The sequence below is a fragment of the Sabethes cyaneus genome, chromosome 3 (assembly GCF_943734655.1).
Source record: "Sabethes cyaneus chromosome 3, idSabCyanKW18_F2, whole genome shotgun sequence".
Taxonomy (NCBI): domain Eukaryota; kingdom Metazoa; phylum Arthropoda; class Insecta; order Diptera; family Culicidae; genus Sabethes; species Sabethes cyaneus.
Genome location: NC_071355.1, coordinates 168,139,553 through 168,166,876, shown reverse-complemented (window position 1 = coordinate 168,166,876; position 27,324 = coordinate 168,139,553). Strand labels below are relative to the sequence as shown.

The window sequence follows — 27,324 nt, the reverse complement described above, 5'->3', positions numbered from 1 at the left end:
GCAATTGGTGATAGTCGGCGGAAAATGATTTGGGAGAGCACTTTCTAGGCGGCATTGAGAACGGTGATCGCACGATAGTTATCACAGTCCAACTTGTCGCCCTTTTTATAGATCGAGCAGATAACCACATCTTTCTACTCCTCCAGTAGCTGTTCCATATCCCAAATTCTAGCAATTAGCCGGTGCATACAAACGGCCAGCTTTTCTGGTCCTATTTTAATAAGCTCCGCTCCGATGCCATCTTTCCCAGCTGACTTGTTGTATTTCAGCTGCCTCCTCAACTTTGCCTATCGGCTGGCATCTCTTCCTCGTTTGTTGCACCGTCGAGATTGCTTTCCCCGCCGCCATGGTTCTCCGCCTGGGCGCCATTCAGGTGTTCGTCGAAGTGCTGCTTCCACCTATCGGTCACCTCACGAACGTCCGTCATAATACTGCCATTCTTATCCTGACACATTTCGGCTCGCGTCGCATAGCCTTTGCGGGATCCGTTCAGTTTCTGCTAGAACTTTCGCGTTTCCGGAGAACGATGCAGTCGCTCCAACTCTGCATATTCCTGCTCTTTCAAGTACCGCTTTTTCTCCCGGAATATTTGGTTTCGCTGCATCTTCTTCTGTTTGTGTCTTTCCTCTGACGTATGACACTGCGCACCTTGGCCGCCTACGCAGCGTCCTCCTCATCCATCGTCCTCCTGTATTCATCGTCAAACCAATCGTTCCACTGATTCCGGGCCACATGCCCGATGGAGCACTCCACTACACAGCCCTCCAAAAGCTCTCGAGAGGGGCTTCATCCAGCTCGTCCTCCTCCGGCAGCACAGCTTCGAGTTAATGCGCGTAGTTTGCGGCGACATCTGGCTGCTTCAGCCGTGCGATGTCTAACCAAGACTGGCGTCGGTACCGAATGTTGTTCACAACGGAGAGTTTTGAGCGCATCTTAACCATCACTAGGTAGTTATCCGAGCTAACGTTAGCGGTTCGATAAGATCTGACGTCGATAATGTCTGAGAAGTGCCGATCATCGATCAAACGGTAGTGGATCTGTGATTCTGTCTGATTTGGTGACCTTCAGGTGTACTTGAAGGATTCTGTGCTGGAAAAAGGTTCTACGTTCGGCTATGTTTTTCGAGGCGGAAAAGTCGATAAGTCTTAGGCCCATTTCATTGGTCAGTTGGTGTGCGCTGAACCCTCCAATCACCGGTTTGTATTCCTCCTCCTGGCTGACCAAAGTATTGAAATCTCCGATGACGATCTTTATATCATGTTTTGGTCGGCGTTCGATTACTGCGCGTCGAATTCATCCTTGTCGTCATCGATACTTCTGAGGTGAGGGCTGTGCACGTTGATGATGCTTATATTGAAGAACTCAACCTCAACCTGCGCATTCGAGGATTGATTGACCAACACCCAATCACCCGTTACCGCATCTCACCCATCACTATGAAAACTGTACCCAGCTCCTGTATGTTGCCGCAGTTCTGGTAGATGGTATGTCCATCTCTAAATGTACGTACCGTTGTGTTCTTCCAGCACACCTCCTACAGCGCTACGACGTCGAACTTGCGGCTCTTCAATACGTCGGATAGCACTCGTGCACTCCCGTGAAAGTTGAGATATTGGCAATTCCACGTCTCGAGTTTCCAATCCGCAGAGCCGGCGTTTAGGGCGGCAAACCCGTGCGGTCGCACAGAGCCTCGCGCTTCGGTGGGGGGGGGGGGCTTCGCGCTTGGTCATGACTAGAGAAAAATGTTAAAAAAATTGTAGTGGACAATCCCTGGCTGCATACAGCTCAATTGAGTATTCAGAAATATTTGGATGATTTTCATTGGTTCATTGGTTTTATTGGTGTAAAGTATTGAGAAAACATTTCATTGCGAGATACGTCGGTCACGATTTCGGTGATCAAAGGATATCCACAAGGAGTTCTCTTCCCCTTGCTTTGGACACTGATGGCCGACACACTATGCTATGCTTATGCTGTTAAGAAAGCACCCAGTTGGAATCAAATACGGAGTTGTAGACTAAAAAGTTAAACAATTTATCTACCCAAATCCAACAGTAGCTAAAACTACTCAACTAAACTCATACTGAACTACGCACAATCTCAGGACTCCTAACTGGACACTGTCAAGCTCTTTATCATTTAAAGAATATCGGATGATACCGAAACCTGCCGCTTTAGTAACTATGAACTTAAAAGTTCAGCGCATCTGCTCTGTAATTACGGGGCTCTTGCTTTATCTAGGCATAACTTCTTCGCATGTTTCCTTCCTAGAGCCCAAATCCCAAAAGGTCATTGACTTTATTAACCATGTACTTCCAAATTGGGGCACAAGATTACAACTATCTAGGTCAACTCCTTCAGTGGGTATGAGGAGTCCATAAACTGTGTAGAGCAATCGGAGTCTGCCCGAAAAGAAGAACATTAGGACTGTTACAGTGGCCTTATAACCCAAATGCGCTTGTGGCATACAAAAAAACCTCGCTGGTTAATCTGCACAGGGCCTCACGTGTTGTAACGCCGGCTCTGCTTTTTCGTCGCGTGGTCTATTCCGATTGTTCCAGTCCTAATTTCCTTGTTCTTCGTTCCGTGCTGTAGTAGTGTGCTGTAGTGGCTTGCAAAGCCTGCTACACAAACCCCTATCTCGCCGTAGGTCCTACGGCAAAGCCCTCAAAAAGCCCTCCTTCCCTGTAACTTGTATCGAATAAATACAGTTTCTACATAATTCATGAATATTGTTCAGGCTACCGCTTAATAGGCCGAAAATAGGTCTTCTGCCCTTCTTCGGCGACTGACGGTGGATAGGAGAAAATAAGTCTGTAGATTTATTGGAAGCATAAGCACCGGTAAAGAACTACTAAATAGGTCGATACTCTTGGATCAGTGGAAACTATTCACAACGAAAAATTTGTACTATAACGCTGGTCGTACACTTGAGTGGAAAAATGTCTCGACTATTGAATGGGAAAATCTACATGAAGAAGTTTCCGTAAAAAGGTTGAAGGAAGTTAGCAAGTCTACAATCTTACGTTTAAGATGCGTTAGAATGATACAAAATCTACAACGTCGTAAAAGAGATGAACTTACTAAACTGTCCAGAGAATTGGCTTACCGAATCTTTCTGGGTTGAAATTGAACTATTGGAATTTTGAATTCTATGAATTGTATTTAAGAATTAAATAATAGAATAAATTAGTATGTTCCTTCTTTATCACGATAGATTAGCAATACTGGTCACAGCGATGAGTCCACACATGGAAAAAATGGTCCTTCTTCAGGGCGTACCCTTGATCTAAACGAATCCAGTTCATTATAATAAAATGCAAAAAAATGTACATCGTGAAACATGCTTATCACAATCAGTCCATTTATTGAACACATTTAATAAATAATTGTGCATTACAGAGTCTACATCATTGACTAGTTAGTTGGTACATAGTGGAATATCTCTATAAATTTGTCATGTATATCATCCAAAAGCAAATTGACATACAATTCTTGGAGTATTTATCTTAAGTAGTAAGTAGATAAATTTTAGAAAAATAATTCCCTACCCCAAATTGGCTAGACTTTGTAGTTGAAATTAGTACTGTTAGGTCACTGCTACTTTCCAATTCCTGGAAAAAGTATGGGAAACGGCACTTCACTTTCGTAACTTTTCATCGGTGTCGGTGGCCTTAAATTGAAGTAACAAAATATCAATATAACAACTGTCAAAACAAAAATAAACCTCACCGTAAATCAGGTTCCGAACATTCCACCAACCAGAAGGTCGTAACGATTCCTTTGCCTTTTAATTCTACTTCTCCCCGGAGTTCCAGTCGAAAGGTGCCGAATTTATCAAGAATGTGTTTTGCTGCTTCGGAAACATGTATTTTTAAAGCTGCAATAATAAATATTATAAACCATCATTTTATTGATTCCACAAGTATGAGCGTATTACGGTGTCCAGTCGACTCCATTCTAGCAGCAGTATTAACGGTATCACCAAACAAACAGTAATGGGGCATTTTCTGTCCCACAACTCCGGCACAAACTGGTCCCGAATGAATTCCGATCCTGATCTTTAGCTGCTGATCGGGTTTGTGTTTGATGGTGAAAGACTTAACGGCATCCAGGACAGCCAGCGACATCAAGCCGATTTCCCGCGCATGGTCGTGGCCATTTCGTTCCGGAAGACCGGACACCACCATGTAAGCATCCCCAATGGTTTCCACCTTGTACACATCGTAGAAACCTATTATCCTGTCGAAAGTACTGTAGAGATCGTTTAAAAAGTCGACAACTTCCATTGGACGACTTTGGGCACAAAGTGCCGTGAAACCGACGATGTCGCTGAAATAGATTGTGACGCACTCGAACTGCTCCGGCTGAACCATTTCGCCGGCTAACAGTTGCTGTGCCACTGGCCTGGGAAGCACCTGGTACAGCAGTTCCTCCGTTCTCCGCTTCTCCATGCTGAGTTGTTCGGTTTTCTCTTCGACCAAACTCTCCAAATTGTTTGCATACTGCTCCATCCGACGCAGCAGATCGTCCATCAGATTCTCGCAGAAACCTCTATAAGTATTGCTCTATAGATTTGGAAAAATAAATCAATTAATGAAACACATTCATACTTCATAATTAATTTCACTGCAGCTCGGATTTGTACGAAAGTCGGTCGATCATCCGGACTGTCGGACCAGCACTTCTCCATCAGGTCTAGCAAATCCGGAGGACAGTCTCGTTGGCCTACAAAGGGGCGAAATGGCGGGCTTTCATGTGCTACAACTCGTTCCACGATCTGTTGCGGATCCATAAACTGTCGCGCCGTCTCGTAGGGTCCTCCTCGTACCACAATCTCTTCCAGAATGATGGCAAACGAATAGACGTCTCCTCTCTGAGTAGCCGGTGTTCCGGGAATGACCGTAGCTGGGAGCAGTTCAGGTGCCACCCACAGCAGCTCTGAAAGGATAGACTCTTATCAAACAATTAGATTGGACCTAGATAAACTTAATTACTGTTGTAATAATTTTGGTCTCGTACAAGTTCCGACGGAGTAGTTAGAGTACGTAGCCCAAAGTCAGAAATCTTCAACACGAAACGTCCATCAATCAAACAGTTGCAGGATCTAAGTTTTCCGTGCACTCCTACATCGCTGTTATGAAGGTAAGCCATGCCTTTAACAACGTCGTGGATCAAAGACATTCGGAAATTCCAGTCTAACTGAATGGCTTCATTTTCCAAAACATCTTTTAGACTGCCCTTTGGGCAGTACTCCGTCAGGATCAAGATCGTAGGTCGTGGAAGATCAATACATGCACCTACAAACCGCACCGTGTTCTCGTGGCTAACGTCCCGCGCTTGTTTGATTTCCCACAGCAGAGTTGAAGTAATGTAGACCTTTTTCTTTGCTACCTTCTTGATAGCCACTCGCTCACCTTTATAGATGCCAATCGTGGTGAAAAGTTGAGCCGGAAGCTGTGAGTTTCCACTAGCAATCGAAGCCCGTCCGGAGCTGCCAAATTGCTGTAGAGAAAAATTCTGTTCGTTGAGTGACGTTATCACGATTGCTCAAATAATGGGACTGTTTTTGTACAATTTACAAACCTCATAGTTCAATTTTTGTAGTCCTGTTTTGCTGCCGAATAATTTACCAACTTCCAGCAGTACTTCGTCCGGTCGAACTCTCCACGACATGTTGTTCAACTCATTGTTTAGTTTCATTTGTCTGTTGATTAAATTGTTATTTTGATCAAGAATATTTTCATTAGAAACCTTCTTCCAACACACTTTCTATGTTATTCTTAATTTATCTACAATCTGAAAGTTCTCTTTGCTTACTTGCACAAAATGTAGGTAACAGCGGCTGCAAATGTAGAGATGATACCGAACCCGATGACTCCATACAAAAAAATCATTTCTGTGAAATAAAGGCAAACAATGCAGAACATGAAAAACAGCACTTGCTAGTGGCGCTGATATAGGTTAGTAGCAAGCAAGCCGAAAGCAGAACTGCAATTAGATTACCATTCCCCTGACAGGAAGGAGATGTTCCCAGGAAGCCACACTTGGGAACATCTGGTGGGGGTCCTTCTCGTCCGCCAGGCCAGTGAATTCGTTTTCCCTTTACCGGGCTGTACTCGCTGCATTCGGAAACAGTAATGAGGAAAACGATAAAATCGGCACTAATCCCTATTGCTACATTTTGTCGATGCGAAACTCGACCGGGAGGCCTTACCTCGTGCGTCCGTAATAGTGTGCTACCACTTCAAATCTGCCGGTAATTGGATCCAGGTCGAGAATAGAATAATCAGCGTCACGATCTCCGTTATCGTCGATCCGGACGTGGCCTGTGATACCTGTTGATAAACGTTCAGGGAAACGTGTGAAGAATTATTCCGAAAAAAATCCTCCGCTAAACGAAAAGTGGTGCAACAGCATGTATTATTTATTTTAAGTCTCATTATATTAATCAATATGAAACGAATCGAACCGATTTTATTCAAATCGAAGTTACTATTTTTTTCTTTAAATCTCATAGCAATACAACCGAATATACATAACTTTCACTTTTGATTAAATCCAAACGTACTCACCGTCAAAGCTTCTGTCCCACATCTTCCGAGTTATGGCTGTCCCATCACGAATGTTTCCACCTTCGTTCAGGGTTTCGTTCAGCGCCATTCCCAGCAGGTAGACGCCATCGAAGAAAGCCCCGATAAAGAAATTTACCTCCTCGTCCTCCACGAAAGTATAGTTGTAGTCACGTTTGGCACGCTGTCTCACCCTATCGGCAAAGTACTGATAGGAGGGACTGGTCGGTTGCAGCAGCGAAACGCGCAGCAGTGCCTCATACGCCTTGCGTGCCGCCTGATCGTCCTCGTCGCCCAACTCCCAGTAGTGGTCACCCCAGTAGGAGCTCTGGAAGATTTCCACGTCGAGAAAGGTAAACTCGCCTCTCGTCATTCCGAGCCGGTGAGCGGATAGCATAAATTTTCGAACCAAGCTACCCCTTACGGAAAGGATAATCACTGGATGAAGAAAAAAGTACATACAGCGGGATCAACAAACAATTGTTTAACAGGAAGGCGGACGTGAGTAAAAGGAAAAAAAAATAATATACCGACATTTTCTTCAGTTGAGTGGTATGGAATGTGGCCAACAAGGATTTTTTATTGTCATTTAACATAACCCAAGTACGTGTTGATAGTGATAATAGCCTGTCTAAAGTATGAGAAAATAGTGCACTCGTTTGTAATTGAATCAAGAATAGCATGTGAACAATATTATGCCATTGGCATACTCAAACCAGCAAGCAGAGGCAGGGTGCATTGTCGGGTTTGAATTTATTGGCATGAATTATGAATTTAGCTTGTTTCACAGCGTTGAAAAGGAGTTTGTGGTTTCGCCTGAAATGGTCTTCTACGATCCGATTTAGTTATCCGATCTTTTGCTACAAAGATGGAAAAAATAAGCAAAACGGTTATACAAATTGGTAAAATCTTTTATATAAAAATGGATTTCTGCCTGTCTGTCTGTCTGTCGGGATGTTCCTTATAGAATCGAAAACTACTGAACCAATCGGCGTGAAAATTTGCATATAGAGGTTTTTGGGGCCATGGGGAGGTTCTTATGATGGTTAGAGACCCATCCTCCCACTAAGAGGGGGGGCTCACATAGAAATGAAGCACAAATTTCTGCATTACTCGAGAAATAATCAAGCAAATGGAACAAAATTTAGCATGTGGGTGTTTTTGGAGTCAAAATTTTTTTCTATGGTGAATTGAGACCCCTCCCCTCTTTAGAAGGGGAATTATGACTCCTCTCCCCCTTAAGAGGGGGGCTCCCATACGAATGAAATACAAATTTCCTCATACCTCGAGAACTAATCAATCAAATGGAACCATATTTGACATGTGAGTGTTTTTGGACGCAAGAATTTTTTCTATGATGAATTAGAGCCCCTTACCTTTTTAGGAGGGAGGGGCGGAGGGGCTCCCATACAAATGAAATACAAATTTCCCCATAACTCCAGAACTAATCAAGCAAATGGAACCAAATTTTGCATGTGGGTGTTTTTGTAAGCAATTTTTTTTTATGGCGAATTGAGACCCCTCCCCTCTTTAGGAGGGGAATTATGACCCCTCCCCCCTTCAATAGTGGGGAGGGGGCTCCTATACAAATGAAATACAAATATCTTCATAACTAGAGAACTAATCAAGCAAATGGAACTAAATTTGGCATGTGGGGGGTTTTGAAGGCAGTATTTTTTTATTTTTTTGATAATTTGAGACCCCTCAACCCTGTGGTAGGGGGATAAGGACTCTCATACAAATAAAACAGGAATTTTTGCGTAACTCAAGAACTAATCGAACTCGAGAAATTTTAGACTCAACACCTTTCGTTCAAATACGGCAAGTGCACGTATGTCTGCTGTAAGCAATAAAGCTTCTGTTTCAAGTCCGTAGAGGATTACCGGTCTATTAGCGTTTTGTAGATTGTTAGCTTTGTGCGGTGGCGAATGCTTCGTGATTGAAGGGTCTTGCGGAGGGAAAAGCAGGCTCGTTTTATAGCTTGAATGCGTCGTTGAATCTGCTTACCAGAGGTGACCAGAAATCCCAAAAGCATACGAATTCATCAACCACTTCCAGTTCATCGTCGTCAATAGTCACTGTCCGTGGGAGGCAAACGTTGCTTTCTCTGGAGCCTCTTTCTAGCATATATTGGTTTTCGACGCATTGATTTGTAACCCAACCCTCCCAGTCTCCGTTTTTAGTCTGGCGTAGATTGCCGTCCCAATGTTTCTAGTAATGATGTCAAGGTCGTCTGCGAAGGCTAAGAATTGGTTACTCTTGCCGAAGATCGTTTCAGTCGTTTCGATGCCCGCTTTCCGGATCACATCTTCAATAGAGATTTTGAACAACATACAGGACAGTCCATCCCCTTGCCGTATCCCATTGCGCGATTCGAAAGGACTCGATAGTGTCCCCGAAATGCGCACGTAGCACATCACAGGGTAGCTTTGATCAGCCGCGTCAGTTTGTCCGGAAAACCGTACTCGTGCATTATCTGCCATAGCTGTTCGCGTTCAACTGTATCGTATACTGCTTTGAAATCCAAGAAAATATAATACGTGGGCACGTTGTACTCCCGATATTTCTCGCGGATTTGTCGGAGTAAAAATTTGATCCGTAGTAGCACGGGCCCACATAAAACTCGCCTAATACTGCCATACGAGTTTGCTTGCTATTGGGGATAGACGACGCAAAAAAAAATCTGAAAGTGCACCTTGTAGGCGGCGTTGACCAGCGTAATCCGCGGTAATTACAGCAATCTAACCGATCGGACTTTTGATAGGTGGGTGAGACTACACCTTCCATCCACTCCTCCGGTAGTTTCTCCTCCTCCCAAATCCTTGAAAATTTCCAGTGAAGTGTTGTTGCTAGCGGTTCTTGGCACACGGTGAGGTGTTGATGAATTCGTTTTTTTTTTTCAGCAAGACAATACTGCTATACGCAACTTAAAGCTAGCTACTACTAGCGTGGTTGTCTGACAAAAACATTTCATAAAAAAACTAGGCACCTTAACGGAGATCGGATAACCAATCCCGGTGGTAAATAAGGCTGTATACCGACAGGGAAGGAGGCACTCATACGAACGCTGAGTGTAGTAACGAGGTATAACTTTGAGCGTATGTTCCCCTGGCAAGGGCGGCTCTGGACGGCTTGACGCTTCCTCTCCCAAGTGAGCAGTTGAACTCCAGCATAGGAGCGGCTCACGACAGCGTTTGATCTGGTCCAGCCGGTGAATTAAGATATGTGTTGTTTCGGCACTAAAGCTAAGATGACAACCAACCATAACGAGACACGGTTACGCACCCCTAGTAAGACAACCTACCTAAGCCTACATTATTACAAACAACCAAGAAAATTCGATTCAGAACATACGGCATGGATACAGGAGACGAAATAAGAACATGGAATGTATACAGAGCAAAGCATTGGGTTTTTAAGGCTTGGTCCTTCTTTATCGACAGACTTCGCTGCCGGTTATTAGAAAACAGGGTAATTACGGCTAGTACAATGATCCTACTGACTCTAGCAGCACTGCCCATGCCCAGCCGAGATTCGAACATGCGGCGACTGGCTCGTTTGACCAGCATCGTACCTCGAAGCAAACTGGGCGGTTGGATGCAATGGACGGTTGGAACCAGAAACTGCAGATCGATGAATTTCTTGAGTGTTGACAGGGTGCTGCTCAAACAGCTAGAACCTCGAATATTCGACACCGTGGTACTGCATGATATATGCCACAAAGGCGAGAATGTGGGGAGGATCCGTGACGGCTAGGCCAAGTTTTACCAGAGCGATGGAGTGACCAATGAGCTGAGAACGCACTTTGTAGTAATAGTGTACTTGTCGGCAAGCTAGCAGCGAGCGTTTAAAGGACTCCCCGAAGGCAAACACCTCAGGGTCGGCGCACTTAATATGAATTTCACGGGGCTCTGGAATTGCCTGATTAAAAGTCTTATTAAGCGTTTAACAAACTTTAATTTCACTATAATATCTTCTCCCACTTACTTAAAACAAGCTAACCTTTCTATCCTACGGGGCCCCGTTCCTTCAGCCGTACCTCTTCCGTTCCTTCACCAAATTCCATTTGTTTCCACTCCAGTTATCCACTTTCCTCTCAGCTCTCACTTAGCGGGTACCACGGTTTCCTCGGGCATGTTGTTTGTACCCACGGGAACCAAGGCGATATTGCAACTCTCCGTGGCCGGACCCCGTCTATAACGATGGGTGGTTCTGAACGGCGACGATGACGATGGAATAACCCAGAAATGCGTATATTATCCGCAGCAGGTAGGAAATGTAAACCCACGGCGAAGAAATGCGGCAATGGCGATGTCCTTTGATTCGATGACCACAATGGCGGTGGCTTGTATGTATTGTCTTTTCAGCTTTCAGTTGGAAAATGATCCTTTTCCCTATGACATGCGGGTCATTCCCTCTTAATCAGCGGTCATTACCCTCGTTGCTGTATATAAACATTTGCTCCTCAATCACCAGTTATTTCGCCTCTAGTCACCCGTGAGCCGCTCGCGATTTCGCCTGCTTCCTCCTGGTTGTTGGGTGTGGAAATTCGATGGGAGGTAGGTGGGCTGCGTGCTTTGGGATATCGAAACCTACTGTTAACTACTCTTGTGGGATGTTTGCTGGTGTGTGGGACGATCGATTCAAACCACTCCTGATATATTGTAAAATGAATCAAACGATGACAAAAATTAAGCAAATTAATCCTTTAGATCTTAGAGGCCTAGGTTACCGACGCTTACAATAGGTAGAATGCAGGATAACGCGGTGGACTGGAACGACAAAATGTGGCTGTTGAGGATAAAACGCCGATTCTTAAACTAAACCATCAAAAATGTGCACACAAAGCGTACTCTGTGCAACGGAGACAACGTACGAAAGGTGTTCGCCAGCATCAACTTTGCAGCTCATCGAGGCCTGGTGATCAGAACACTTTCTTTCCCTGCAAAGATACCCGCAAAGCCAACTAGAGTTAACCTGATAAACAATGAGCCAAATCGACCACATTCTCGTCGATGGCTGACTTTTCTCGAACACCATCAACATAAATATGTTCCCTGCGGGATGCGGATAGCTTCTATGGAGCTAGATGTTTCGATCCTCGAAGACTGATGGAGGAGAACACGCTCGACAGTCAATAAAGCCGTAACCGCGGTTCTAGCTGAGGAAAGCCCGAGTGCACGAAATGACTGGTTGGGCGGAGAATGTCAGCAAGTAATAGGGAGGAGAAACAGAACCTGGGAAACACTATAGTAGTATCACTGCGAGGGAGAATTTGACCAACTACCGACGAGCGCGGAATGAATTGACAACGATCCTGAAAAGAAAAAGTGCTAGAAGGAGGACAGAGCGTGAATAGATAGAACTACCATTCCGGGCTAATGACGCGCAGGTTCTATGAAAAGGTTAACCAATCACGTAAAGGATAAACACCGAAGTCTGATATGTAAAGATACGAGAAGAGCAGCCTTAACAACGAGGCCGAGGTGGTCAACAGGTAGAAGCCGTCCTCCGATGGCCATCTCAATGGCGATACAACAGAAGGAGGTGGAACGGAAGTTAACCTGGGAGTGCCTACAACCGATAACAGCGTCCCGATTCTCAATGTCTAAGATATCCGGTGAGAATTTGGACAGCTGGAGCCGCTGGAAAAGACGGACTCCCGGCAAAACTTTTCAAGAAAGGTAAGCAACTACTAGCAATGGAGCAGGATAATTTCAAGGATTTGTAAGCAAGAGAAACAACCGCAGAAGTGGATGAAAGATGTGGTTTGTCCCATCTACAAAAAGGACATTCGGTACGATTACTGTAATTAGCTCGCTTCGCTCATTCAGCCGAGAGCCGGAATGGCTCTTGCCGTATCAAGAATTCCTCTCCATTGTACTCGGTCCTGGGCTACTCGTCGCCAATTCGTTACGCGACTCGACACACGCAAGTCGGTTGCAACCTGGTCAAGCCATCGTGCACTTTGAGCCCCTCTATTCCTGGTGCCGGTGGGGTTCTTGAAGAGAACGGATTTCACTACACAGTCGGACGACTGGCACCCTTGTGACGTGGCCGGCCCAACGTAGTCTCCCAACTTTCGCCAGGTGTACGATGGGAATCTCTCCAAGCAATACCTGTAGCTCGTGATTCATACGTCTCCGCAACTCTCCGCTTTCCGTTTGCACTCCGCCAAAAATAGTCCGCAACATCTTTCGTTCAAAAACGGCAAGTGCACGTATGTCTTCCGTAAGCAAAGTTACCGTTTCAAGTCCGTAGAACACTACCGGTCTTATTAGCGTTTTGTACATCGTTAGCTTTGTGCGGCGGCGTATGCTCCTTGATCGAAACGTCTTGCGGAGGGAAAAGTAGGTTCGATTTCCAGCTAGAATGCGTCGTTGGATCTCCTTACTCGTGTTATTGTCGGCGGTGACCAGAGATCTCAAATATACGAACTCATCAACCACTTCCAGTTCATCGCCGTCAATAGTCACTGTCCGTGGGAGGTAAACGTTACTTTCTCTGGAGCCTCTTCCTACCATATATTTGGTTTTCAACGCATTAATTTGTAGCCCTATCGTCCTAGCCTCCGTTTTCAGTCTGGCGTAGATTGCTTCCGCCGTCTCACGGTTTCTAGTAATGATGTTGAGGTTGTCTGCAAAGGCTAGGAGTTGGCTACTCTTGCTGAAGATCGTTCCTCTCGTTTCGATGCCCGCTCGCCGGCTTACAACTTCAATAGCGATATTAAATAACATACAGGACAGTCCACCCTTTGCCGTAACCCTCTACGCGATTCAAAAGGACTTGAGAGTGTCCCCGAAACGCGCCCGTAACACATCACTCGTTCCAGAGTAGCTTTGATCAGCCGCATCAGTTTTTCCGGAAAACAGTACCTACTCGTAATTAGTTCGGAATTGCAGTGATCAACGCGGTCTTCAAGGTACTCTTCAAGATCTTGTTTCATCAACACCAATAACAAGAGATTTCGTACGGCAGTATCAGACGAGATTGGGAGTTTCCAAACAAATTGTTGCGGCTGATCAAAGCTAACCTGAAGCGAATAATGTGCTACTTGTGTGTTTCGGGGGCACTCTCGAATCCTATCGAATCGCGCAGATGGTTGCGGGGATTGGTTGTCCTGTATGTTATCTAACATTACTATTGAAAGTGTGATCCGGTGAGTTAGCATCAATACGAGAAGAACGATCTTCAGCAAATGAAGCCAACTCCTAGCCTTTGCAGATGACCTTGACTTTACTAGACATTACTAGAAACCTTGAAACCACGGAGGCAAACTACGCCAGACTGAAAACAGAGACTAGAAGGATTGGGTTACAAATCAAGGCATAGAAAACCAAACATATGATAGGAAGAGACCTCCAAAAACAATCAAGGTTTGCCTCCCACGAACGGTGACTATTGACGACGATGAACTGGAAGTGTTGGTTGTTGAGTAACTTGACATACGTGCACTTGCCGTATTTGAACAAGAAGGTGTTGCAGCCAATTTTTGGTGGAGTACAAGCGAGAAGCGGAGAGTGGCGCAATCGTACAAACCCCAAGCTGTAGAAATAGAGGAGCCCAATGCGCTGACTCGACCAGGTTAAAGTCGACTTGCAAATGTCGACACGCTTAACGAATTGCTGGTAGAAGAAGAAGAAGAAGAAGAACAAGAATTAAGGCGTCAGATTTCTTTTTGTTAAAGCTGCTTAATGCCAGCATAGTATAAAGGCGGTTGCCTTCACAATTTACTTATATTGCGTTAGGCGCACAACTAAATTCTCGCTGCTTTTTATGAAAAAGCAACTTTACTTTTAATTATTTACAAATGAATTATTTGACATGCTCTGAATAGCTGGCTACAATTTAATTCCGTCTATCTGCTGGTGAATTAGATCATTTGTCACCAAACGCAACAAGTAAATAATAGTTGAATGACGCAACATCTGAGGAGTATAGTGGATGGGACAGGACTTCTGATTTGAGTGTTTTCAAGTAGGCTTTGATTGGTTTGGCAACTCGGTTCCGAGCGTTGTCATGCTGTAACATCACATTTTTCGTACCTCTACTCATATTAAGGCCATTTTTCTGGCATTAATCGGCTCGAACGTATCAATTCAATTCCCAGAATTTCCCAGTGATAGTCGCGTTGGATTTCAACAATGCATAATTAGTATCACCAACCTGGTTCCACCAAATACATAACATAACCTTCGCAGGGTCAACATTTGACCAAGTCGACGACGTAGAAATAGAACAACATTTTCGTTTTTTTGGTTAGCTTTAATGAATCCATTTTTCATCATTCGCCACGGGTCTCGGTATAATGATGAAAACCCTTTTTGATCGCAAGAGAAGTTCTAAAGGAACCTGGGCCTCGCTTTTCACAACGCATGCAATCGCTTGGAAATGGCTTGGCGGATTCCTAATGCCCTAATGTTCTAGTAAGCTCTAACCAAAGGCGGTATGTATAACTAACCAATCTAACCAATCTGAATAATAAAATTCATGAAATGTTCTATAAAATCACTCGTGGTACGTGTCCCCAGTGCCGAAGCTTTTGCTACATGATTATAAGCTTCCACAAGATTATATTTTCGGTTTCATTCTATCTTACAGCTAAACGCCCGGTACTCACCTCTAGCATACATACTGGCATCACGTAGATAGTAATCGAGATCCTCCTCGTCGTTACCGTCCAGCTCCCGTACGAAGGTCAGCAGATTTTCCTCCTTCAGACCGTACTCAAGATTTTTGCCTACAGTTAGCGAGAACAAATCCGATCGATCCAGCAGCAGGGCAATGTGTCTCCAGCCGAACTGTCGAAAAATGCTGGAAAAAACTAACTTCAGCCGGCACTGGCAGTACGACATCCGAGTCAACGTTTGGTATTTCGACTTGTCCTTGAAGATTCCCTGGCGGATGCGGAAGCGAACGGTGAAAGAAAAATTATTTCTCAAGCTCATGTTTTTGGATCCAGCAGCAAGCTTGGTGGCTTCTGTTGGCATAAATCCGAGTGAAAGTACTGCAATATATGCAAATATTGTCTCTACTCGAAGTCGATGTGTCTCCACGGAAGAGGATTAAAGAGAAGAGAAACGCAAGTGGGCAACGGAAAATATCATCCAGAGGAAATGGAATTGATTGTGTGTATAGCAATAGTTGGACGTACCGTACTTTCGTTTTTCCATTTATTGCTTAGTCGACCTAATATTCCAGATGTCACCGAAAGTTCCCCTTCCGATGGTGGCTGCGTGAAAAATCGATTGCACGGGTCAGTGTCAATATGTTTTCCGAAATCAATTGTTACGCACGGTATTGACAAAATGATAATATTTCAGAGAGGGGAAAAGAGTAAAATGTTTTTAAACATAAAAGAGTGCTAAAATATTGATACATAACTCTACTCGCACTCATACAAATTGTTTAATGGTATTTTACGTTTCACATAGACATTTAAAATGAATTTTCTCTATTACTTTTGTAAATCTGTAAAATCTGTAAACTTTTGTAAAATGTATAAAATTTCCAATTTATGTGGGAATTATATTTTTAGATACAGGATTGATTTTTTCCATCTTACTGATTGCATTAAGATAAAACGTACAGTAGCTACAGTAGCTAACTCAAATGTCCTACAAAACGGGAACAGCATCTGATCTGATTGCTTCCCACTACCTGATACGAAGAAAAACAGAAAAAAAAAACAATTTCTCTTGGAATTTCAGTCATTTAGCTCGGGAATGGAAACAAAAGGCTAAGTTGCTGGACTTCAATAATGAGACACTTGCGTGTCAAACGGAGCGAAATGAAATAATCAGTAATTTGCAAATGAAAAAAAGAAAGGAAATCAAGTTAATGATGATAGAGATCGTTTTCCGCGGCATCAAAATCATTGCAGCATCTCGCTTTCCCTACAGTACAGTATGCCTCTAGCAATACAAGCGATAATTTCTAAATGCTGAATAATTATGTTTGGTAAATAAAAGGTTGAAACTAAGCATTTCTTATATAAGGGTATAATAACAGTATTCCGAGAAAGATGCAAAGAAAGCTTAAAACAAATAGTGTTGTACTGTAGCATCAGACGAACGATAACGCTCGATTAAATACACGTTGAGTACGGGCTGGTGCATTAAATAAATTTACTTTCCAGATTGCTACTACCAACAATCCAGAGAATAACCCCTGTTATAGAAGAAACACAACGAATGTATTTGTTTTTTTTTTGCTTGTCGCCGTGAAACCGTACGCTTCACGAGATACCGGAATCAAGCGCCACATGACCACCGGGGGTCATTCAAACCGCACCCAGCGCGCATACCTGGTCGCCCATGCCGGTGATGATGGGTGTGTTCCAGTAGTCCGCCAGTCGTGCCACCGGTTCCAGCGCAAAGGCACAGGCAGGTCCGATGAAGGCTATCACATTGTGTTTGAAGTGCATATCAGCTGCAAGACCGGGCGATTTCGCTCCCGAACAGGACGCGTAGCTGCGGAGTAGATTGGATGCATTGAATTAACATGGAACATCTGTGTTAAAAATAGTGATGTATCGATTGTTTCTATCAGAGGATAAGTTGGTAATGGTTTAATCAAAGAAAAATATATTGATGGTGATCAACCTTCCCATTGCCCCTTACTGATCAGAAAATCCAGAAATACTAACTTGAAATTTCTTAGAAGATTTTCTTCGAACAAAACATGAATAAGAGTTTCTTCGAATTATCTTTAAATACCAGTAGAGAAACGGGAGATTATATTTTACTCAGAGGTACATTCAAATTATTTTCGTTTTATTTTACGATTTTTGAATAAACGTGGTTTTTACGACGATCAATGCGGTTTTTACCTTTGTTATACTATAACAAAGGTTTAGAAATTGGTCAAAAAACACGAAATTGATCCGAGACCCGAAGGGCCGAGGGTCATATACCAATCGATTCGACGAATTGAGCAATTTCTGTGTGTGTGTGTGTGTGTGTGTGTGTGTGTGTGTGTGTGTGTGTGTGTGTGTGTGTGTGTGTGTGTGTGTGTGTGTGTGTGTGTGTGTGTGTGTGTGTGTGTGTGTGTGTGTGTGTGTGTGTGTGTGTGTGTGTGTGTGTGTGTGTGTGTGTGTGTGTGTGTGTGTTTTTTTTAACGAGTAGGGAAATCTGCTCAGCACCGTAGAAGATACGGTCCTATCAGACACCTGAGAAGACAACTCAGGGAATGGGGTTTGGTATCCCGACCCCCCTAATGGTGAGGACCAAGACCCACTAAAACCCTACTCGAGTCTCCAGCCTCGATCCCCCTGGCACCACCTTATCGGTATTACTTCAGGGAGGGGCTATTGTGCTATTAACGCACCCTCTTAGATAACTACTGGACTATGGTAGTTAGGCTATTTACTCGTCGTTGATCGGCTCTCCAGCGGTTTTGTAGCTCAAGTACAATCTGGGTAGCAGCCGCATTGACCGCTCCCCAGACGTCCGAGCTAGAACACATCCTTTGGACTAAGTTGTCAGGAGTAGTGTCCTGTCCGCTCACTACCTGCACGTTGCTCCTCGCGCCCACGAAACGAGGGCATATAAAAAAAACATGTTCTGCAGTGTCTTCAACATCCACGCATTCGGGACACGCGGGGGACTCCGCATGCCCGAACTTGTACAGATACTGTCTAAAACAACCATGCCCTGACAGAATCTGTGTCAGGTGGAAGTAGACTTCACCGTGGCGCCTGTCGACCTACCTGGATACTTCCGGAATAAGTCTGTGTGTCCACCGGCCCTTTGTGGAACCATGCCCGCTGCCATGTGGTCATTAGAGATGGTCGAGTAGCGGAAGATTTGCCCGAAACCCACACCCGTACCCGTACCCGCCGAGTTCGGGTCGGGTTCGGGTATTGAAAAAATAATAATTTGCGGGTTCGGGTCGGGTACGGGTTTTTAATTTTTGTTTTTGAAACCGGGTACGGGTCGGGTCGGGTATCTCTATTGACCACATTTAACACTAAAGATGGTCGGGTACCCGGGCCCGTCCCGTACCCGTCGGGTTGCGGTCGGGTTCGGGTATCAAAAATAATAAACTTGCGGGTTCGGGTCGGGTACGGGTTTTGAATTTTTTTCTTGACCGGGTACGGGTCGGGTTCGGGTTTTCAAATTTTCTTACCCGACCATCTCTAGTGGTCATCAAGGCCGATCTTGTGGTACTATGTATGCCTCTGGTTCCACGTTGGTTGAAGCACTCAACGTCCTCATTGATGATGATGCCAATAGGCATCATACCCGCTAAGACGCAGATTGCATCATATCAAACTGTGCGATACGCACTCACCACTCTCAAGCACATGAGACGGTAGGTACTTTCCAGCTTACCTAGGTAGCTTTTGGTTCCTAACGCCGATGACCACACCGGTCCGCCATATATAAGTATGGACTGGACCACGTTGGCTAAAAGCCTTCGCTTGCTGTCATATACCGCAGAGCTTTTAGACATCATTCGAGACAATGCCGAAATAGCTGTGGAAACCTTCTTGCAGGCATAGTTGACGTGGCTCCCGAACTTAAGCTTGTCGTCGACCATCACTCTCAGGAGTTTTAAGAACCGCGTTGACGAAATAGTGCAGTCCCCGATGCTGATATTTGTTTGCTGCACCGACTTGCGGTTATTCACTACGATAACCTCCGTTTTGTGAAGCGCTAGCTCCAGTTTCTTAGAGCGCATCCAGTCTTCGACAATGCTTATAGAGTGGGTAGCCGTCAACTCAACCTCTCTGATAGATTCACCGTAGACTTCCAAGGTGATATCGTCCGCAAAGCCGACAATCACCACCCCTACCGGGAACTTTAGCTTCAAAACCTCGTCATACATGACGTTCCACAACACCGGGCCCAGTATGGAACCTTGCGGAACCCCTGCGGTGATTGGAGCGCACTTCTGACCCTCTTCCGTGTTGTAGCATAGCACACGATTCTGGAAATAATTTTCAAGAATTCTGTACAGCGACACCGGCACTTGGATGTTCCGAAGCGAGTTGGCTATGGAGTCCTAGCTAGCGCTATTAAACGCATTTCTCACGTCGAGCGTGACAACTGCGCAATAGCGGATACCTGTCCTCTTGCGCTGGATCGCCACCTCGGCTGTCTTAGTGACAAACAAGATGTCATCCACCGTAGATTTACCTTTTCGGTAGCCGAATTGGTTCCTTGACAGACCGTTTGTACCCTTCGTGTACTGTACCAGTCTGTTAAGGATAACCCTCTCCAGCACCTTGCCAGCGATATCGAGCAGACAGATCGGCCTATATCACGAGGGAACACCCGGAGACCGGAGGTTTTCCCGGCTTCGGCAATAGGACCAGGTTCTGTCGCTTCCATCTGCCCGGGAAGGGGCCATCTTGCAGCCATCTACTCAGTACTGCCCCGAATAATTCGGGAGCCTCTAGAATAACCGCTTTAATGGTCATATTCGGGATTCCGTCTGGCCCCGGTGCATTGCTCACCTTTAGGGATTTAGCGATCTCAATGAGTTCCTCGTTCGTAACCGTCATTTCCTCCCCGACCTCCAAACCGCCGTCGCCCACGTTACTTTGGATGTTCGGCTGGGAGGCCGACCACCCTGCGCTATGGTCTGAGATACTGGAACGTCGGCCGTGGAACGACCCACTCTTAAGCGCTGCGCGTGCAGCAACAAGTGCTACTCGACATTCAGCCCTGCCTTCGTCCGAACGAGCTCTTTGCAGAATTCTCCTCGCACGAAAGCACGCTCCGCGGAGTTCCGCAATTTCATCTGTCCACCAGTAAGCCGGTGACCTGCCATACCTAGTTCGACCTTTCCTAGGCATGGTAGCGTCACACGATCGCGACAGTACCTCAACCAAATGATCACCGTTCGGATCGGGCATACCGCGATCACCGCACTCTCTCCGGATCGCTTCCACAAATACTTCGGGATCGAAATATGATGTGTTCCATCCACAGGTGGTTGGAGTGTTGGCTCTACTCGCCACCTGCCGCCTTGTTATCTGACCAACACCATAGCGGACCGCCTGATGGTCACTGTGAGTGTAGCCATTGTCTACCCTCCAGTCTCTTATCAGACCAGAACTGCCGAATGTCACGTCGATGATAGACTCCGCACCGTTCCTACTGAAGGTACTTGTGGTGCCGACGTTGGCCAAATCTACGTTAAGCTTTGCCAGAGCCTCAAGCAGAATCCGACCCCTATGGTTCGTGCGACGACTTCCCCAGTCTACCGCCCAAGCGTTAAAGTCTTCCGCCATGTAACCGCACTAACTTCTAGTAACAGCACTAACTACTACTCGCTTCTGTTTACCGGCGCGGACGGTTATTTGAAATATACTTAGCCTTTGGACTTCAAGCAATAGCCCGTGGCAGATCAACTGATCTCGGATGTTCGCATCCGTTCGTACTTGCAAACCGCGCGGTATGCGGCGTATGCAAAAAGAATTATCACCCCGATGGTGCACGCGTATGCTAGTATCGTTGCTGCGCCAGCTTGCCTTTCCAGATGTGCCGTTTGTTGTACGTTGTTGTTGATAATTCGGATGATATCCTCGTGTGTCTGTGGTTTCTGCGTCGATTGTTCGTTGCCCATTATTTGTTGTGCACTTCACTAAAAGTTTTTTTTTGTTTTTTTTTTCTTGTGTGTTTTTGGTTACTGTTTTTCTTTTTTTTTTTTGTTTAAATTGTCACTTTGAAATTTCGAACATAACACTACGCCGCTTCTGGCGCCGACCACTTTGGTGCCGGCCACGGTTTGCCGCTGTGATCTATGACAATGTTATCGATGGAGATCACTTCCACCAGTGGGGTGGCAATGTAATGTTCCTGTGGCGGTTCCGCCGGCGAATCAGGTAACATCCCGCACTTCAGAGGGCTGCAAGTTAGGCGTCACGTGTCGCCATGTAACCGCACTAACTTCTAGTAACAGCACTAACTACTACTCGCTTCTGTTTACCGGCGCGGACGGTTATTTGAAATATACTTAGCCTTTGGACTTCAAGCAATAGCCCGTGGCAGATCAACTGATCTCGGGGTTGCTTGTGGGACTAAGTTCTTTCGTTAGCGATAGCCCGGTTGGGGTCGCATTAAACGTACGAAGTCTGAAGTCGAAATGGCTTGCTTTATTGTTTGAAAGGTTAGCTTTTATAGTTAAATTTTGGTGGAAAATATCGGTAATGCATATCGATATTTTCCTTATTCTAAATGCATTCTTAAAGCTAAAAAGAGATAGACTACTGGGACAGAAAGATTCATTGTTCGATACATTGGGTTCTGGAATTTGTAATTCGAGTCCTTACACCGAGTCACATATGCCACCGAGCGGTCGGAGAGCCAGCTCAGCGAAATGCGTGCACTTGTGAAGTGTATGCATGGCGCTGGTGCTTGCGTTCGGTGCCCGCCGTGTGTCTCAATACGATCGGAGTTGTCTGTTTTGTTTTGCTTGTTGCATAATATTTATTTACATGATGTTGTGCATGGCTAGGGTAGAGTACGGATAGTACAGCCACAATCACCGGCCTAAGACCAGTCAGCACAACTGATACTCGGTCTACCATCCGCGTAAACTGCTCGATAGACCATCTCGGCGGAACATAACAGCTGCAGTAGAACACTCTACCCACTCCCACACTTTCCTATCTGGCCGCTTGCAGTTCCAGGCCTTATGCCCATGCTCGAAGCACCGGAAGCAAGCCTCCGACTGCTTGAGTATGCTCAGTGGGCATACCGACCACTCCACTTTTAGCCTGGCAGCTTTCAGGGCTTCGTTTCCGTCCGCCAGCGTGAGTCGTATGGTGGCTACCTGGGTTCCGACAGGACCCCTACGCAGGTGAACCGCCTAGGTTGCCACCACTACTCCACTTTGCTCTTTGAGAGCCTGTACGACCTCATACACATCGGTGATCTCATCCAGGTTTTTAAACTGGAGAGTCATTTCTGGTGTGAGAGCACGTACCTGCACTCCCTCCCCGAGCACTCTTTCCGCAACCGACTTGTATGCGGAACTCTTCTTGGTGGCGTCCTTCTTTAACTCGAGGATCATTTCGCCAGTGCGTGAGCGGCGGATGCTCCGCACGTCCGCGCCCAGATCCCTGAGTAGGGCATCTCCCCAAGTAGCACACTTTTGTCACTTCTGGTTGCTGCAACCTATTTATGACTGAAATCAGTCATTAATCGGTTACCACAACTAGTTTATAACAACTGTGCTAGTAGGGTCCTCTCATGGCCTTCAAAACCTTCGAGTATTTCGACTCGTCGGTTTTCAGGATTAGAGCGTCGCCCTTCTTCGCTCGCTTCCTCGTCGGTTTAGATGGAGCTTCCTTTTTCTTTCTTTTTCTCTTCTTGGCCTTTAGTTCGATCTACGGGCCACCCGTCTTGGTGCTTCCCGCTGGTTGATCGATTGGCTCCGCTAACCCGCTCGCTTGACGCCTTTTACCAATCAGGCGTTTTTGGTCCGCTAGGGGTGCCATCCCCCGAGGACTGTCTCATACGCTTGGCGGACGCCTTCCCGCTGTTGGTAGCGCTCTTCGTAGCTTTCTCAGCCGCGTTGCGACACCCTGTCAACGGGCAGGCATCCGTCTGTACTGACTTCGACGCCTTCACGGTCCCCTTCTTCACGTCTCCAGTACGCGCCACGAGATCGTTGTGTGTTTTGGTCGCTGCACACAAGGTTCTCCGAAGCATGAGCATTGCAAGCTCTGCTTCAGGTCCTTGGAGAAATTGCCGCGACCTGACGTGAACTTGATAAATTTATATCGAGCTGCTGTGACGCTGCTACCACTTTAGGTAGTGCGTCCCTATTCTTTCTCATCGCCCTGATTAGCTGCCATTCCCACCCACACTAGTGCTTCTAGGTGCATCCTTCACCACCCTTGGTGGAGAACGCTGGATGCCTCCTCCCGCGAATGGGTTTGCTGCTATTATTAGCGACAGGCTGGTCGCTTCCGTTTACGCTGGCGCTTCCACTTGTATCCATCGGCGGAGATCTCTGGATTCCTCCTCTCACGAACGGATTATCTAATCCGTCCACGCTCACTGAAGTTAAATTTATTATGTTTTCATCCATATAAAGTCCCACGAGTTGAGGGGAAAGAAGAGTCCGCCGCATCAGAGCCCCTCATGATGCGATAAGGACAGATTACTGTGGGGGGCGCCCTGGTACTCTACAGGCTCCGTTTGTGGCTGAGTATTTATAGAACCCCCCCCATTCATCCCTCGGCACGGGTCGCATGACACCTTGGATTAGGGGTTTATCCAATTACGTTTTTACATTTAGCCATGGATAACAGCTGTTAAAACCATCCTCCTTTCCAGGGGCTTTGGACCCTTTGCTTTGGTTCTCAATATTTTCAGGTTCATGAACATGCTTCTACTGAGATCCGTCATTTGCAGGCGGAGAGTTTACACTCAGCATTCGCATGGGTGCCTCCTTCTCTGTCCGCATACGACACTAGTTTCCACCGGTTGTCCGATTTCCACTAAGGAGCTACGCTTCAAGCTTACCTTTCACTTATTGAGGAAGTGACAGGCTGGTATCTGGAGCGAAACATGTGCCAATCAGGGATGACTAGGTTTATAAACCTAGTACCCTGATCGGCGACGCCACCAGATCACCACTTTTTGAGATACTGTAGTCTGCGTACTATTTGTGCTCCACGATTGCAGAGCAAGTGTTCCGAGGTTAAATATCATCTTGTACGAACCGAAGATGATATTTACTCGGACAATGTCCTGTCGCAAGACTGGTAAGCTAGCTGAGATCTCTCTTATTGCGACTCAGCAACTTTTGAGTAACCTAGGGGTGGATGCTCGACGTTATATATTTTTAGATTATTTGAGCGATTGTACAGCCATCCTACTGGCCATAACTGTTCGGCTCTCCTTTTGTTTCTGCCCACCCTCCAGCACACAGTCAGAGATCAGGCAGAGTGAATCTCGACCCGTGAGTAGAGAGTTGGAGCCACATCTTCGTTTGTCGACTCACAACGAGTCGGTGTGTTGAGGATAGACGAGGATCAGGACTGAACTTCTGCTAGCGCATCGTTCAAGGCCTGCTCCTCTCCTTCTCTCCTCTCCAACTCATTCGTTTCTTTGTTTTTTCGGCAGAGAGAGCATGCACCAAATAGCTGGCAAATAGTAATAGTTGCAATTGAATCCAGTCAATAAAAAACACAACCTGAGAGATCCAAGTTTGCTCGAGCTGGAGGTGCGTAATGAGGCTTTTTGTCCATGGACCAATTATAACTTGTCCCACTTGCTGGTTGTTCTAGGAACGAGAAGCTCAATCAAAAGCGATACAACAAAAAAACAAAGTGCGGAATACAGAATTCATCGATGGTATGCATTATCTATCAATTTTCCAACCGGGGTCGGTTCTGTACTTATGGGCAAATAGACTTATCTCGTGGAGGCCCGTGAATGGCCGTATATGTGCCTTGAGAATTGAGTGCACAGTTTGCACATACATGACTGTCTTGCACTTTACCGATTTTACTTCTAGCACATCAAAACAATAAAAATTTTAGGGTTAGCTCGCTTAAGTCATAGAAGGAAAAGAAAGTGCTTGCCGCCTGAACAATCTTGACTGGTCTTCCTTTTATTATTTCATCATGAATAATATTAAATCTACTTTCCTGTTGTTCTATTTAGTGGTACGACACGTGTCTAACAAGCCAGTCGTCGTGTGTTCGAGTCTTGACTGGAAGAGACTGTTAGATTCAATAGGATCGTAGCATTGGCTTGCAATTATCCTGTCACTAACAGTTAACTAAAATTGCAAAGTTTGTCAAATAAAAGAAGTCAGTCAAGTTTCGAAAACGGCAGGCAGCACCGATATTTGACTTTGCTTTGCTTATTGCTCTTTTGATGTCACTTTTCCTTACAGCGAGGTGCATAGGTAAAGTATTCTTATAGTTAATACAAATATATCATGTTTCTAAGAAATGAACTTTGCGCTGTGTGTTTCATACAATATCTATTATATATTTATGTTGTGCTTTCTTCTCATTCACTAGAGAAGGAAAATCCGAAAACAGTATACATATTCATGTAGACTTCTGTACGAAATTTATTCAACCCCATTTCGAATCTGATTTACCGTTACGTTATTCCACAGTTTTCGTCACGTCCTCGAGGAAGCTCATATTCACTTTAAATCTCATCCTATTTCCAGTTCCATGAACATTTTCGTCAATTTCTGGTCAAAGTGGCAGTTTGATGACAAATGCAAACATATTCAAGGGTTAGCCAAACAAATCACTTGTTGGGTTCACATTCTGCCGATGGGACTATACAGTATATTTACGTATTATGCTCGTCACTCTGTCTCAGCGCATAGTAGAGCAACCGATGATGCTCTAATGAAGTATGTATATGTCGTTCATCGGGGAACGTCCTATTTGATTGCCTAGTGTGAGCAGTATAAATAAATAACGTCACGCCACACAATTTTCCTCTTGACTTCGCAGGCGGTAATCCGCAGTTAGTGGTAGCATATACAAATCGCTCTCATCGCTGGTGTCAATTTATCGAATTCTTTGCTAAGTTATGATACAGTGAGATTATGTAAGAATGTCCTCTTCTGATAAAAGTTTAATTTTGGGCTGCTCAAAAATCTACTGAATGAATTAATGATTACTGTAATTGCATTTCTACTTCAATACAATTCCAATTACACTATCATTGAACTCCTAACGATGACACCCAACTACTAAAACAACAAGCACACAAGTACTAAAACATTAATTTTCGCTCTTCTTGGTTTGGTTTTTGAAGTAGAAACTTTCTCAAACAATTAATCTCTGTTCTAACCAGGTGTTTTCTTTCTTACCTCGCTTGAACTTTCGTGAGCTTTATGTTGTGTGATTTGGCAAGAAAATCATTGATTAAATCCAACGCCAAATCCACAGCTGGACCACACCGTTCCAGATCAAAAGGTGAATCTGCAACAAAACAATTCATCAATCAATCAATAATAATAGAGACGTTTCTGACCTGACGCCCTCGGAAGGAGGAAATAGAGCAAACGACTGTATAATGGGTATAGTAAAGCCGGCTTGTTCATTAGAAGTAGCATATCATATCAAACATTTAATAACAGTCACTTGTTACGGTGAAGCACGAATAAACTCACCCAAATGCGATGCCATTAGGACTCCGACGTTGTAGGTCGTATAATTACTGCCTCCTGCGTCCCCCTGAATTTCAATGCGGCTCATCATCCCACCGGAGCGTTTATGAATCCTTTCGTCGGTGTTGGCGGCGCTACCGCTGCCAGTTCCGCTACTGGCCATTATCGCACCTAGATCATCCTCCTCGAAGTAGGCCTCATCCGATCGCTCCCGGGTGGCCTCGCTCAGGTTGTTCAGCAGTAGCGCCACGTTACTTTCCTGCGGTGCCTGAGCTGGCCGGCCTCGGACACCGTACGACAAAGCGCAATACTCACACAGTATCAGTACGATGGCGGCACGCATTGCCGGTCTCCGATGCATTGCGAATGTTTTGGTTTTGGGATTTGGCACTACTTTGCTGTCATTAAAATGTTGGACTTCACATTCATTCGGCACATGCACGGTATTTAACAACTCAGTCAAAAGAAAATTATGTTGGCTTTGTTTCGTTTTTATATTTTATTTAGGTCAAGCAAAGAATGGAGTGGTCATGAAGAGGTAGGTGGACCGGTTCAACACAATCACTATTCATTATTGATATTAATTCTGTCATTATTCACTGATAAACATTACCGCGATTGCAAGTCATTCTGGATATTC

The 27,324-nt window shown here is 45.2% G+C and overlaps 1 protein-coding gene across 1 annotated transcript; it reads right to left on the bottom strand.

The window, feature by feature from the left end:
• Positions 1–3,600: 3,600 nt before the first annotated feature.
• Positions 3,601–27,045, bottom strand: LOC128740396 (atrial natriuretic peptide receptor 1). The gene is made up of 15 exons (XM_053835937.1): positions 26,688–27,045; positions 26,385–26,496; positions 16,879–17,044; positions 15,727–15,804; positions 15,193–15,469; positions 6,576–7,010; positions 6,218–6,338; positions 6,007–6,122; positions 5,821–5,899; positions 5,587–5,707; positions 4,998–5,520; positions 4,614–4,956; positions 3,941–4,554; positions 3,733–3,880; positions 3,601–3,673 (listed from the first exon to the last, which is right to left on the bottom strand). The coding sequence occupies exons 1-15, from the start codon at positions 27,043–27,045 to the stop codon at positions 3,601–3,603; spliced, it is 3,564 nt and encodes a 1,187-aa protein (XP_053691912.1).
• Between the last annotated feature and the right edge of the window lie 279 nt (positions 27,046–27,324).